General features: G+C 38.0%; 1 protein-coding gene across 1 annotated transcript in view; it reads right to left on the reverse strand.

The window, feature by feature from the left end:
• RAB21 (RAB21, member RAS oncogene family) overlaps nt 1-14979 on the reverse strand; it is a 31166-nt gene that overhangs the window by 12058 nt on the left and 4129 nt on the right. The window contains exons 2-4 of the mRNA XM_024736925.1: nt 4627-4686; nt 3542-3649; nt 461-524 (exon numbers count right to left, since the gene is read on the reverse strand). Of these exons, the coding sequence (XP_024592693.1) occupies nt 461-524; nt 3542-3649; nt 4627-4686 (232 nt within the window). The remainder of the gene's footprint in view (nt 1-460; nt 525-3541; nt 3650-4626; nt 4687-14979) is intronic.

Here is a 14979-nt window from a genome sequence, read left to right on the forward strand (position 1 = left end):
GTTGCTGAACTCTTCTTTTCTAAAATAATCTTATGATGAAAAACCAAGGGTCAAGTTGAAGCAAGGCTGGGGGACTTGATGCCCTACATGTTTAGGGCTTCCCACTTGCTCCCCAAAGGCATTCCTTGAAGTACAGATGTCTGAACCTCCTGAAAGATCACTTCCAAATCCCAAATTATACTAAAATATTAAATACTAAAATACCACTCTTCTTTTCTCATGTAACTTTAAAATGAAAATTACTGATTTACTATTGTTTAATAAAGTGTTAAGGAAATAAAGGACATTTTTTAAAAGTAACTTTAAAATGAAAATTACTGATTTACTATTGTTTAATAAAGTGTTAAGGAAATAAAGGACATTTTTTAAAAGTAACTTTAAAATGAAAATTACTGATTTACTATTGTTTAATAAAGTGTTAAGGAAATAAAGGACATTTTTTAAAAGTAATGATGCTTACCAACTATACATAAACAGATTTCATTTCCCAACATTTTCCGTAATTCTTTGACCCAGTTTTTAACCTGTGTACACAAAAGAGTAAATATTAAAACAAATCCTGTAACAATGACTACCATTACAACACCCCAAAACTCAACACTGTCAAAATACCTCAAAATTTGGTCTAACAGTCCATGTGTTTAGTTATTACTAGGAATGATTCACTGTAGGATCATTTATATCGCAAACCACACACACAAACATCCAATGGAAAGATTTCTCTCTATATCTACACATAAGAATAAACAGAAGCATCTCTAATTACAGACTTTCATAACTGCCCATAAATACAAGCAAAGCTGTTCACCAAAGCAAAAGCATGTCAATTCCAGCCTCTGATAATAGATGCTTATAGAGAATCACTTTGGACTTAAGAAAACATGGGCTTAATTAAAAATCTTTTGTAACCCAACTGGGTCACAAATAGAGGGCACAGGAGCTTCTGTGTCACACATTTAAAGGAAAACAAAATGTATATAGGTACCAAAAAGAGTAAAATAAAATTTCATCCTTTGGTGTAGGATAGGTTTCTTCAAGTTCAGCACTACTGATATTTTGGCTCAGATAGTTCTTTGTTGTGAGGGACTGTCCTGTGCAATGTATGATGCTTAGCAGTATCCCTGGCTTCCTACCCACTAGATACCAGTTCCATCCTCCAGGTGGGACAATCAAAGATGTCTCTAGACATTGCTGCCCCCTGGTGGAGAGCCCCTGGTGCACAATGGCTCCAGTGGCAAACTGATTCTTCACTACGGATGGAGCAGAGCAGCAAGCACCGTGGGGAGTAAACTGAAATTAGGTTTTTTTTTTTTTTTTTTAATGCTGGGCTTCCTTCCTTCCTTTCTTTCTTTCCCTCTCTCTCTCTTTTGCTGTGTCGGGTCTCAGTTGTGGCACACAGGCTCTTTGTTGCAGTGCGTGTGCTGTCTAGTTGTGGTGTGTGGGCTCCAGAGTGTGCGGGCTCAGTAGTTGCAGCGCTCGGGCTTAGTTGCCCCGCGGCATGTGGGATCTTAGTTCCCTGACCAGGGACTGAACCCACGTCCCCTGCATTAAAAGGTGGATTCTTAACCACTGGACCACCAGGGAAGTCCCTGAAATTAAGTAATCTTTTGAACTCATGATTTTAAATATATTGATTACCATAAAACAGGATAAAGAACCAACTTGGGATACCTACTTTCATTTTTGTGTAATGGAATTTAGTACATATGTAACCAAATGACACAGAACTTATATACCTTCCTAAAAAAAATACACACACATCTACAAATAACAAAAATTACATTAGATATGTGTGATAAGCATTTACTGTGCATATGTTCCTATGCACAAAGTAACAATAAGAAAAATCTGACAGTACTGGTATAAAATGTACATCCTCATCACTTCAAAGGAAACATGCCAGAATCCAATTATGTTATTACCCTACTCCCTGTACATATAGTATCACAACCTACTAAATCTAACCAATTTTTTAAAAATTTGTTATTCATCTGCAATCAGATCCCCCTCCACAGGCATCCTATTCATTACCCCCATACACTCTGTAATGAGTTAAAGATGGTCACCAGTTCTTTGCCAAGAGTATTTCCTCTCTCTTTGACTCTGGGCTAGCCTTGTAACTTGCTTTGACCAACAGAATGTGGCAGAACTAATGCCATGCCAATTCCAGACTAAAGCCTTAGGAAGGTCAGGCAGCTACACTCTTGGGATCCAGCTGTCACATAAGAAGCTTTGGCTGGAATATGGAATAATGAGAGCATGTGGAGAGAGTACTGGAGAATGAGACACCAAATGGAGTGAGAGGCCATGTGGAGGAAAACCAGGCCCTCTTGGATACAGGTTCCCACCCAGCCAAACCCCCAGTTCAATGCAGCTGCATGACTGACTCCACTGACACCACATGGAGCAGAGGACTTGCCCAGTCAACCCTTAAAACACCATGAGAAACAATATTTCATTGTTTTAAGTCACCAAATTTTGGGGGTTTTGTTATACAGCTGGAGATAACTGGTTACTTTTCAACCTAATAGACTCCACCTTCTTTTAAGCAATAAAGTACTTAAACCATTTCTTTTTATGCCAAAAGGGCAGGGAGGGATAACAAACAGCACCCCACATATATATCTTTTTAAAATGTCATTAAATCTGAAAGCTACCTATTGCCTCATTTTTCTACTCCTTGGACTAAGTTTTTCCACATGGCATTAATAATCCAAGGGCTAACTTGTACATCTGCTTCATCAGTTAAATACTAGGAAATAAAATAAAAACAAAAAACTAAAAAGGCAAGTAATTTCAACAAGTACAAACCTGTAACTCAAGGCAAGAAAAGTTTCTACCTTGCAAATTACCCCCTTTAGTTAAACATCCTTGACAAAGTTATTCCAAGAAGGGCTTTCAAAGAAAAGGTCAAATAAGTAACTAGTCACAATCCTAATTGTGATGAGAATTCAGAGGTAAGTTTAATGGTCACTCATTTTTGGTCCCAAACAACTATAAAAATTCTTTATTTTTGGTGAATGTTTAAAGAGGGGTTAAAAAAAAATGGAGGAGCTTTAAAATGAACACTACCTAGATTGTCCTTTTAAAATTTATATTATATCCTCCAGGAAATTTAGTGAGAAGAAAGAGCTTAAACTTGATTTAGTTCTTCGTTTTCCTCCCCACAATTATGGAACCTGCCCATGCAGCCATACCAAGTTATCAGGTGGCCAGTGTGTATGAACCAAAAAAATGTATGTGATTTTTCTTTAATAGGGAGAAAAAAAGCCTCTATATTTTTCTGAAGCTTTACTTCACATTATTTCCCTTTCCTAATATCTGAGAAAGCCATGAAATAAACTATTAATAAATGATATCCATATTGTTAACATGAATTAAATACTCCATTAAAAAATATGAGTGGTCATCATTTATGCACAAACTATACTTTACCTTTAAAGCCAAGGCTAATCACATTAGTAAACAAAAGATGTTAATGCAGACTTGAAAAAATCAGTGTTGTTCTATTAAGTCATCTACCCATAAGTAAACAGAATACCTTCTGAAACGAATCTTCATCTGTTATATCATAAACTAAAATAGCTCCATTTGAATCTCTGTAGTAAATTGGACCCAATGCATGGAATCTCTCTTGACCTGCTGTATCCTAAATAAAGCAATAAACTCTTATTAGATCAGAAGAAAAAATACATCTGTTATTGTAACTACAGTGAACTTTCGTTTAATTGGAAAGTGGGGTATAAAGTTATAGATAACCCCAAAACACTGTTAAAAGAAACAAAACAGGTTACAAATAAAAATTTTAAGTCAAGTTATAATCAATATTTAATGTTTTACTGTTATATAAAGATTACTTCTCCCCTCCCCAACCTTCCTCTTCCTCAGCAATCTTCCCACCCTCACTAAAAAACCATTTCAGTTGCCAAAGGGTCAGAATGGGCCACAATGGCATTATAAGCCAGGAACAGGCCTTGCACTAAATTTAGGTTCTCCCCAGAGAGAGGAGACAAGGAGAAAGAGCATGCAGCAGGACCACCTGCCAACAGGTACACTACTGCATTATCCTCGCCCTACTCTCCACTGGCCATTCCCTTGGAGGATTAGAGTATGGAGATGGGGGGGAAAAGGCCAGGCAGGCTGTCCACCCCTTTCTCTGACATGGAATCCCTCTGAGTTGACCCTTCTCCAGCTAAAAAGTTATGATAGAACTATTCATGTATACAATTGTATGCAAGATAAAATTCTTAGCCAGATTTTAGGAAAAAAATGTTTATTAAAAGGTTTTGGGGCTTCCCTGGTGGCGCAGTGGTTGAGAGTCCGCCTGCCGATGCAGGGGACGCGGGTTTGTGCCCCGGTCCGGGAAGATCCCACATGCCGTGGAGCGGCTGGGCCCGTGAGCCATGGCCACTGAGCCTGCGCATCCGGAGCCTGTGCTCCGCAACAGGAGAGGCCACAACGGTGAGAGGCCCGTGTACCGCAAAAAAAAAAAAAAAAAAAAAAAAGTATTTGGCTAAACTTCAGTTAACTAAAATAAATCCAGAAAATTTTGAGCCAATTAGTTATGAGAGAACCAGGAATAGGTACTCTAGGCCTTCACTCATACAGTTGAAAAGGTTAACTTACCCATATAGCAAGATTTACTCTTTTCCCACCAATATTTAACTTCTTTGTTAAGAATGATGCCTAAGAAAAGAGAGATATACATTAAACAATGTTTCACATAAAATAACATTTTTTATTTCCAAAACTACAGATGAATGAATCATATCAATATGAAATAAGTTATCTGGGAGAAAAAGTAATCACTGAGTTTTTATTAATGATTAAACATTATTTCCACTGAAGACAGAACATTATTTTTACTCTAATCTAAGAAAAAGATATTTTGTTTTATGAATACAAGTTATGAAAAGTACAAAAAAATGGGTAAATATGTTTTCTTAGTTTTTCCTCATTACAGCATTTTCTTCGCATTTAATTTGATGCCACCTACCTACTCATTATAGAAAGCGTCTAAGAGACTTCTAAGATGAGATAAAAGAAATGTTTACTGATAGTTAACTGTATGAATGCCATTATTATTGGAAATTTTCCTGCAATTATTTTATAATTCAATTATTTAAACTATATCTAATAATTGCCCTAGGTACTAATGTCACAGAAATGAAAGGAAATGGTTCCAGCTTTCAAGGAGCTTATAGTCCACTGCAGAAACTAAAATATAAAGAGAATTAAAATACCATGTGATAATCGTTAAAATGGACGGTCTTGCCAAGTATACTATAGGAAAATGCTGAGGAAGGAAGTGTAAAGCCTGCTTGGATAAGTCACAGAAGGCTTCAGAAAGAAGGTAATGATCTCCCCTTTAGGAGTAGTAGGGGTTTTTCCTGACAGATGGGTGAAGCCACCGAAGCCTGAAACACATAACTCCCCACCCTATGGGAAACTCCAAGTTGGTCTGGTGGACGCTAGAGATGAGACTACAAAGATAGGCAAAGGTTGAATTAATCGAAAAAAAAGTCCTGACTCCATATCTAAGCCTATGGACTTTACCTTGTGGGTCTCAATAAAACGTGTTCCAAGACACTAGACAAGTTTTTTGTTTTTTAATGTATACTACAGTCAGGTATATTTGGGGACTGCTGTATATTGCTCTATATCCCCTTTGTGCATTCACAGTACCCATTAGCACACTAAAATTCTGCCAAAAGGAAGGCTGACTAACTGCATTTATACAAGCATTTCCCAAACTCATTTGACTTCTTTTTCCCTAAAAAAACCCCTAACTCATCCAAAGGAGTGTTAGGAAATAATACTGTTGACAATGGATAATCAATGAAGGGTTTCTAAGCAGTGAGGACATATAAGATCTATATTTTAAGAGAATGAATACGATAGGAAGAAAGAACAGGACTAGACCTGGAAGACAGGAGTCTATTTTAAAGTTGGAAAGAAAAACATAAGGGGCCTGAACTAAGTGCATGAGGATAGAAAAGAGAAAAATGAATCAAGTAATTGAAGAGGGAATATAATCAGAAACCAGAGTCAGTTGACCTGTTTAAAATAGGAACAAAGAGCCAACTTCAAAGCTATGCAAAGACAGTCACATTTAAGTGTATATATATATAGAAGAAAGTGCAGAGATGGAAACTAACACAGATAAAAGGCTAGGATGGTGAATTATTACTGAAGGAGAAGGAACCTAGATTTCAGGAAGGACTTTATGCTGTATGTATACCAAGGAAAATTAAAACTAAGAAAAGGCCACCAGATTTCGTGATTAACTAAGGAATCTACAGAGACACAAATGGCAGAGCTGAGATCAAATCCAGCAATGTCTGCCTTCAAAGCCCAAGCTACACTCAAGATATTTTACTAAATAAAACACAGGTTAGGGGCCTTCCCTGGTGGCACAGTGGTTAAGAATCCGCCTGCTAATGCAGGGGACACGGGTTCGAGCCCTGGTCCAGGAAAATCCCACATGCCGTGAAGCAACTAAGCCCGTGCGCTACAGCTACTGAGCCTGCGCTCTAGAGCCCATGAGCCACAACTACTGAAGCCCACGTGCCACAACTACTGAAGCCCGCGTGCCTAGAGCACGTGCTCCACAACAAGAGAAGCCACCCAATGAGAAGCCCATGCACCGCAATGAAGAGTAGCCCCCGCTCACAGCAACTAGAGAAAGCCCGCGTACAATGAAGACCCAACGCAGCCAAAAAATAAGTAAATAAATAGAATAAATACATTTATTTTTTTAAAAAAAACAAAACACAGGTTATATAGAAAAGGGTATAAAATAAATTCAATGGCAAAATGACAAAGAAATAACTTGGAATATGAGAAGACCAAATACATGTTACGACAATAAATATGAATAAAGGACTATTTCCCACTCATAGCATAAGGGTGAAGAATATAAACTTTGAAGCAGAACTTTGGATTTGAATCTTAGCTTTGCCATTTATTAGCTGTATAATTTATTTGAATTCAACTATTTGTTCTGTTTCAATATCAATGTTATATAAAGAAGCTCAAAACCTGACTCCTATCCTAATATTTAATAGTAAGTAAACTTAAATGCCTCCCTCTCTTCTTTCAAACATATTTAAACTGATCTTCCCTCCAAAATCAGCTTTCCATTCCAACATTAGTATTTTGATCACATTCTCCAAGTCACTGAGGTTTAGAATCTTAGGAATATCATCACTGAATATTCTTCCTCCCCTGTCATCCCATATTCTAAAAAAAACCTACCAAGCCTTGCTTTTATATTTCCTCTGGAGTTCTATGACCACCAGTCTCATATTATGTCATAATATAAATACCTTTGGTCTCACCTCACACTCTGGTTCTCTGGTCTACATGCTAAATTATCTTCCCAAAGCCTCCATGATTAAAAACAAACAAAAAAACCATTATCATATCCATAGCTGAGCTCTCTAATAAGTTATCATTTTTAATAAGTATGCTTGAACTACATCCCTGCTGGCAGCTAATACCATAATAGCCTTTTTGTCATGAGTTTTGTGGGGATTTCTCAGCATTGGGGAGTGAATTATAGCTGGTAAAGCTCCATCATTTTCTTTCTACTATTCCCTCTGAAACTTACCATCACTCTCCCATGGTAAGTTCAGAGACAGTGTTAAGTCTCTCCTAAGGAACTACAGATGTATAAAACAATTTTATGGAAAGAGTGCTCATTACAGTGACGATTATTAAAAAAAAAAGAAAAAAGGAAAGAAGAAGAAAAAGACAATTACCTAAGTGTCCATCAATAGGCTATTTTTAAAAAATATACAGATATAGTCCATCCATACAGTGAGACACTACGCAGTCATTTCCACTACTATTGCTAATACTAGCTAACAGTTATTGAATGCTTACCTTCCACCAAGTACTGTGCTATGCACTTTTTACAAAATCATTCATAAGCTTCTCCTTTATAAAAGTCAGGGAGCCCTAATCTACAAATAAAAGTCTCAAAGCCTATCTTTGTATCTATGGACCTCCACCATTTGTCCACATCTATCTTCCCAAGAAAGCTTCCAGTATTTCTCTACTTACTCAGAAACTTTATACAGTCTATATTATACATTCCCTCCAATTCTGTTTGTTGATAAAATTCCTCTCTAATTTGGGCCTATTCTTTCTCTATCTGGATCTCACCTATCAAGACCAGTTCATGACCTACACTCTTCTTCCTTGAATTTTTAAGCTTTCTCATATGACCCAGACAACCCACAGTGAATTTCTCTATGCAGAAGAACTTTAGGGAACTTAATCTTGTAATATACAGCATATACCACCTTGTATTTTAAGTTAAGTTTTCATGAGCATAAGTCTTCTGTTAACTAGAGTACATATTTTTATTTATTTAACGTTTTCACAGTGCTTATAATGAAATGGGCAGTGTTCTAAAAGCTTTTCCATATTAATTCACTTCTCGTAACACTCTGTGATTAGATATAATTATTATCCAAATATTACAGATGTGGAAACGAGACAAAGGAATGGTAAGTATATTGTCCAAGGTCACACAGCAAGTGACAGAGTAGGATTTGAAATGAAGGCAGTCTGGCTCCAGACATGACTCATAACCACTATGCTATGGTACCTCCCAGACTGAGATGTGAGCTAACACTTCTCTAATAGAGGGGGCAGGGGGAACCATAGTGCTGCCCACAGCGGACTTGCAAATGTTGTTACCGTAGATAAACATATCCACAATGTGACTCGTATAACTCAATTTACATAAAAGATGTGTTCCTAAAAGTTTCCTTATAAACCAAATTATTTTAACTCAAATATGTGATGCATTCGTAAAGCACATTACCATAGGGTCCCCACTGTATCGTTTTCTTCCTTCATAACAAAAAACTTAAGTCCCACTCTATGGAAAGAGTCCTTCTGTAATACAAATCATCTCATTTTACATAAACCCTAAGTTTTTAATATTTTATAGATATTTTCTTAAAGAACAAACATCTGTTTTAAAAACAAAAACAATTATATTTGAGAATAAAGCTGCAAGATTTTATGTAACATCAAGACAGCAGCAAGGGCTTCCCTGGTGGCGCAGTGGTTGAGAGTCCGCCTGCCGATGCAGGGCACGCAGGTTCGTGCCCCGGTCCGGGAGGATCCCGCGTGCCGCGGAGCGGCTGGGCCCGTGAGCCATGGCCGCTGAGCCTGCGCGTCCGGGGCCTGTGCTCCGCGACGGGAGAGGTCACAGCGGCGAGAGGCCCACGTGCCGCAAGAAAAAAAAAAAAAAAAAAAGACAGCAGCAAACGATCAAATGGTTGAAATCTGTTTTGGTCTTTTTTTCCTACTACCTCTATGACGCATACTTAATTTGGCCAGACTACTGAGATACCATTCATGGTTATATAATACTTACTCTGGGGCAGAGGTTCTTAATTCTGTTACATGGTAGTAAGAGTGGGAGGGAGGCATGATCACAGACTTCTTTGAGAATCTGATGAAAGCTATGAACCCACTCACTCTCAAGAAAACTGCTCATATAAAATTTTTTCCCCACACTTTCCCAAGGGATTTATAAATCCCTGGCAATATCTCAGTGAAGAACCCCATCTAGAAAGAGCAGGGGACAGTGGCATAAACAACATCAATTCAAAGGTTCTAGGAATATGGGAAGGAAAAAAAAATAGTACATACTGTGTGCCACCATGCTTTGGCTTTCTCATTTATTCTTTGTAACAACCTTGTGAAGTAGGTAATTAGCCCTATTTACAGTTGTGAACCTGAGATTTAAGGAAATACAGTGACTCACCCAAGGTCAGCCAACTTAGTCAGGTACTTCAGTGGGTGGAAGCCTGTCTGACTCCACAGTGCTTTTTCCATTGCACAAAGCTGCCTATTCCAGAACATACACACATTCTTATCTTGGCACTCCTCCACTTGGACACTAAGTGTTCCTGGACACCAACTCATCTCCCAGAATATTCTCAGGGTAGGCACAAAGTAATGAGGATCAAAGTAATGGTACATTTCCCACCTTACTCCTCCAAACCCGGAGTTACAGCACCACTATTTCTTCTAATTCCAATGATTTCATCTTCCAAACTTTAGGGGTACTGACAGACTTAACAATCTCATTAGACATCTGTCATCTGCACCTGATGCTTATTTACCCAACATCTTAACTGAAATCACAGTGAATATTTTTTTAATCACTATTAAAAAAATAAGATTATAGGAGAGATAAAATAAGAACAAAGTACACTTGCCAAATGAAAGTCTTTGAATAACTTGTTTCATCAATGTTTTTTTGTCTGTTTTTGTTAGCCAGATCACTTGTTCTTGCTAATCACTGGCAAAGCAAAATACCTAATGCAGCACAGTAACTGATTGTGGACAAATACTTTACTGTCTTTATCTAAGTTCAATAGACTTTCATTAATAATATGTGTGTTTAACTCTTCGAGGAAAACATAGGAAGAACAGTCTTTGACATAAACCACAGCAAGATCTTTCTTGATCCACCTCCTAGAGTAATGGAAATAAAAACAAAAATAAACAAATGGGACCTAATGAAACTTCAAAGCTTTTGCACAGCAAAGGAAACCATAAACAAGACGAAAAGACACCCCTCAGAATGGGAGAAAATATTTGCAAACGAATCAACGGACAAAGGATTAATATCCAAAATATATAAACAGCTCATGCAGCTCAATATTAAAGAAACAAACAGCGCTTCCCTGGTGGCACAGTGGTTGAGAGTCCGCCTGCCGATGCAGGGGACACGGGTTCGTGCCCCAGTCCGGGAGGATCCCACATGCCGCGGAGCGGCTGGGCCCGTGAGCCATGGCTGCTGAGCCTGCGAATCCAGAGCCTGTGCTCCGCAACGGGAGGGGCCCCAACAGTGAGAGGCCCGCATACCGCAAGAAAAAAAAAAAGAAACAACGCAATCCAAAAATGGGCAGAAGACCTAAATAGACATTTCTCCAAAGAAGACGTACAGATGGCCAAGAAGCACATGAAAAGCTGCTCAACATCACTAATTATTAGATACATGCAAATCAAAACTACAATGAGGTATCACCTCACACCACTTAGAATGGGCATCATCAGAAAATCTACAAACAACAAATGCTGGAGAGGGTGTGGAGAAAGGGAACCCTCTTGCACTGTTGGTGGGAATGTAAATTGATACAGCCACTATGGAGAACAGTATGGAGGTTCCTTAAAAAACTAAAAATATAACTACCATACAACCCAGCGATCCCACTACTGGGCATATACCGTGAGAAAACCATGATTCAAAAAGACACATGCGCCCCAATGTTCACTGCAGCACTATTTACAATAGCCAGGTCCTGGAAGTAACCTAAGTGTCCATCAACAGACAAATGGATAAAGAAGATGTGGCACATATATACAATGGAATATTACTCAGTCCTAAAAAGGAACGAAATTGAGTCATTTGTTGAGACGTGGACGGATCTACAGACTGTCATACAGAGTGAAGTAACTCAGAAAGAGAAAAACAAATATCGTATATTCACACATGTATCTGGAACCTAGAAAAGTGGTACAGATGAACCGGTTTGCAGGATGAGAATTGAGACACAGCAATGCAGAGAAAACACATGTGGAAACCAAGGGGGAAAAGTGGCAGTGGGGTGGGGATGGTGGTGTGCTGAATTGGGCGATGGGGATTGACATGTGTACACTGATGTGTATAAAATTGATGACTAATAAGAACCTGCAGTATGAAAAAAAAAAAATAATATGTGTGTATATAATTAATCAGTTATATTATTTTTGCTACAGTTACTAACATTGTTTCAGGCTTAAGTATTTAAAGTATCTATTGGGAGTTCCCTGGAAGTCCAGTGGTTAGAACTTGGCGCTTTCCCTGCCGTGGCCTGGGTTCAATCCCTGGTCAGGGAACTAAGATCCCGCGAACAGGAAAAAAAAGAAAAAAGTATCTATTAACTACTTTCAACTTAAGACATGGACATGAAAAGATTCAGCAAGATAATTCATAAAATTAGTCCTCTGTAGTAAGGCAATAAAAATTAGCTATCAAAAAACTAAGATGGGGGCTTCCCTGGTGGCGCAGTGGTTGAGAGTCTGCCTGCCGATGCAGGGGACACGGGTTCGTGCCCCGGTCTGGGAAGATCCCACATGCCGCGGAGCAGCTGGGCCCGTGAGCCATGGCCGCTGAGCCTGCACGTCCGGAGCCTGTGCTCCACAACGGGAGAGGCCACAACAGTGAGAGGCCCACGTACCGCAAAAAAAAGAAAAGAAAAGAAAAGAAAGAAAACCAAGCTGGGTGCTTGAATACTTCATTTCTTGTCCTTTGCTTCTAAAAAGAGGTATTATAATCAGTTTAGAGTCCAAGTAAATACTTTGAAAAGGAGAGTCAAAAAATCACTTCTAAGGACTGGCTCAAAACACAAAGCAGAAAACAGCAGTCAGATATAGAATATTTATATATTAGGAGTTCAAAGCCATAACTCAGAAAAACTCTTCTTAAAAAAAAAAATCATCCACCCTTCTATAGCCCACATACTCTAGTAAAAATACTAAGGGAAAAAGGAAAGATTTCAACTACTGTATTTTATGAAGATATTGTAATTAAATTGGCTGAATCAACACTAAAGTGGCTTCAAGAACTACTTAGAAGATACTTCAGACATTCAAAACATTAATCTTACAAATAAGATTTGTAAGGAAATTAAGATTCCTAGACCAGGGGACTGTGACACCAAGTATAAAACCAACTGCTAGAACCTGAATGCCAAGTGTTGCTCAGGAGGTTAAGGTGTATGGAAGAAAAAAAAAGTAGTTGACCTAGCTTAAGAAAAAATGGTACACCATTACTATATGTGGGACCTCAGAAATCTAATCCAAGTCTTAGTTTCCTCATTTGCCAAACTGTTAGCATACTATCTGTATTCCCAGCCAACTTTACAGCACTGCTTTGCTAATCAAATGACAGGCACCTACCCTAGACTTCAGGAGGCAGATAGGTGGAATTCCAGTTAGAATTCTAAAAGGGAAGATGATTTATGGTTCTGATTATAAAGAAAGTTACTTTTACACAGGAGACTAGTTGAAAGTGATAGAAGACATTTAAATTAGAATGCATAATCTTACAATAAGGGGAAAAAGAGAATTCAGCTAAAGAAAAGGAAGTGATCACCCAGAAGCACAAATATAGAGAGAGAAACCAAAGACAAAAGAAATGGCACTAGCATTTAAGAATAAAGAAAGCTAACAGCTGGTTAAAGTACCTTACTCATCTTTATTTTATTTATTTTACTGGTGACGGTACTATAATTTTAATTAATTACATATTAAATGTTAAAAAATGGAACTGAGGAGGGAATTCCTTATTTATATTAAAAGGTAAGTTACCAAAAATTCTATACTTTTTTTTTAACATCTTTATTGGACGTTACTCATCTTTATATTCCCCCGTTGGCACAATGTTTGACATGTAACAGGTATGAAATAAACAATTCTTGAATTTGACTGCTTAGGTTCAGCAGCTAATTCCAGAGAAAAATCAGTAAGCCCCTCACTCCAACTGTCTTTCTTGTCTCTGTCAAGTTTAACATAACCCCAAACCAATGAGAAAATCACATAAGAAAGCTTTTAGGACTCTACATAAGATCAAGTTTTCTTTGTAAGCAAGGTAAAGGATCTTGAGTTCTCAGAGAGCTCACCTACAACATTACTTCATAATTATCAGAAACCTAGGAGGACGTCTGCAAAAACGGAGCAGTACTAAAACACCAAAGCATAGCAAATGTCACAATTTTCAAAACAGAAGTGACTTTCCATAAATGTTAATCCCAGACAAAACTGTAGAATGGATAATAAACAAATACATATGTATGCATAAAAATATAAAATGTAGCAGTCCCTCAGACCACATGCATTCTCAAAATAATTCATGTCAAATTAACCCCACTACCTTTTCGACTGGGTTACTATGAAAGAAACCAACACAAACTAAGCACCATCTATTCATCAAACAGCAACAGCAAACATTCCTTAAACAAACACTGTGCCAGGAGGTTTAAATACTATGGCTCTCTAATCCACATAAAAATCCTATGAGTGAGAGTCTCCCATTTCATGGATAAAGAGCCAGCTACAAACAGCAGAATAATCTGCCAAAGTCATGACGGCTAAAAATCAGGAGCCAAAAATTCAAACTAACTTCAGAGTCCTGTCCCTTTTTACTACATCATATGGCCTCCTAATGCAGAAAAAACAATGTATCTTGTTCTTTTCCAAGCATTTGACAAAGTATCTCATGATATCCCCTATGGGCAAGATTGATGTAGCTAGGGCAAAAAAAGTTAGATTTGTAACGCTGGAGTAGCCATTTTCATTAAAGGCTTCTTGTCCACTAGGTAGCAGCCCACAACAGTCAGTCTTGTTTCCTGTTTCTATTACCATTAATATGTATAACACTCCATTTATAACTGTTTCTCAGTCAAGAGGAAAGAGGACTGTGGCCTGTGCATGGTCTGGAAAAAGCCCCACCCTAAGATTCTGCATATTTAAAGAGAAATATACCTCTGGTCACGTGTCACTGGACTATAGTGAGACTTGTGAAGAGCTTTGTACTTGGCCCTCTCTCTCCCCTTTCTTTCAGAGTCTGTTAATGACTGATGAGAACACTGAAGACATTCTTACCAAATCTTCAGGTGACAAAGTTAAAATGAGTAGCTAATCCAGCAGTAGAGACCATGCCTTATTTTTCTTTGCATGTCCAGGACCCAACCTAGTGGCTGACCCACAGGAGCTCCATCAATGTTTCTTGAATTACAAAATCAAAATTCAAAAGGATATTAACAGACACTAACCACTGGAGCAAGTTTATCAAAGCCAACTTTAATGGATCAAATTCATTAGGGAAAAAAAGATTTAACTACAAAATCAAAGGAAAATGAACAAATGTAAAGTCAGTCTTTCTTCTTTCCTCCCTCCCTCCCT

This window comes from Neophocaena asiaeorientalis, unplaced genomic scaffold, assembly GCF_003031525.2.
Source record: "Neophocaena asiaeorientalis asiaeorientalis breed wild unplaced genomic scaffold, Neophocaena_asiaeorientalis_V1.1 scaffold134, whole genome shotgun sequence".
Lineage (NCBI taxonomy): Eukaryota > Metazoa > Chordata > Mammalia > Artiodactyla > Phocoenidae > Neophocaena > Neophocaena asiaeorientalis.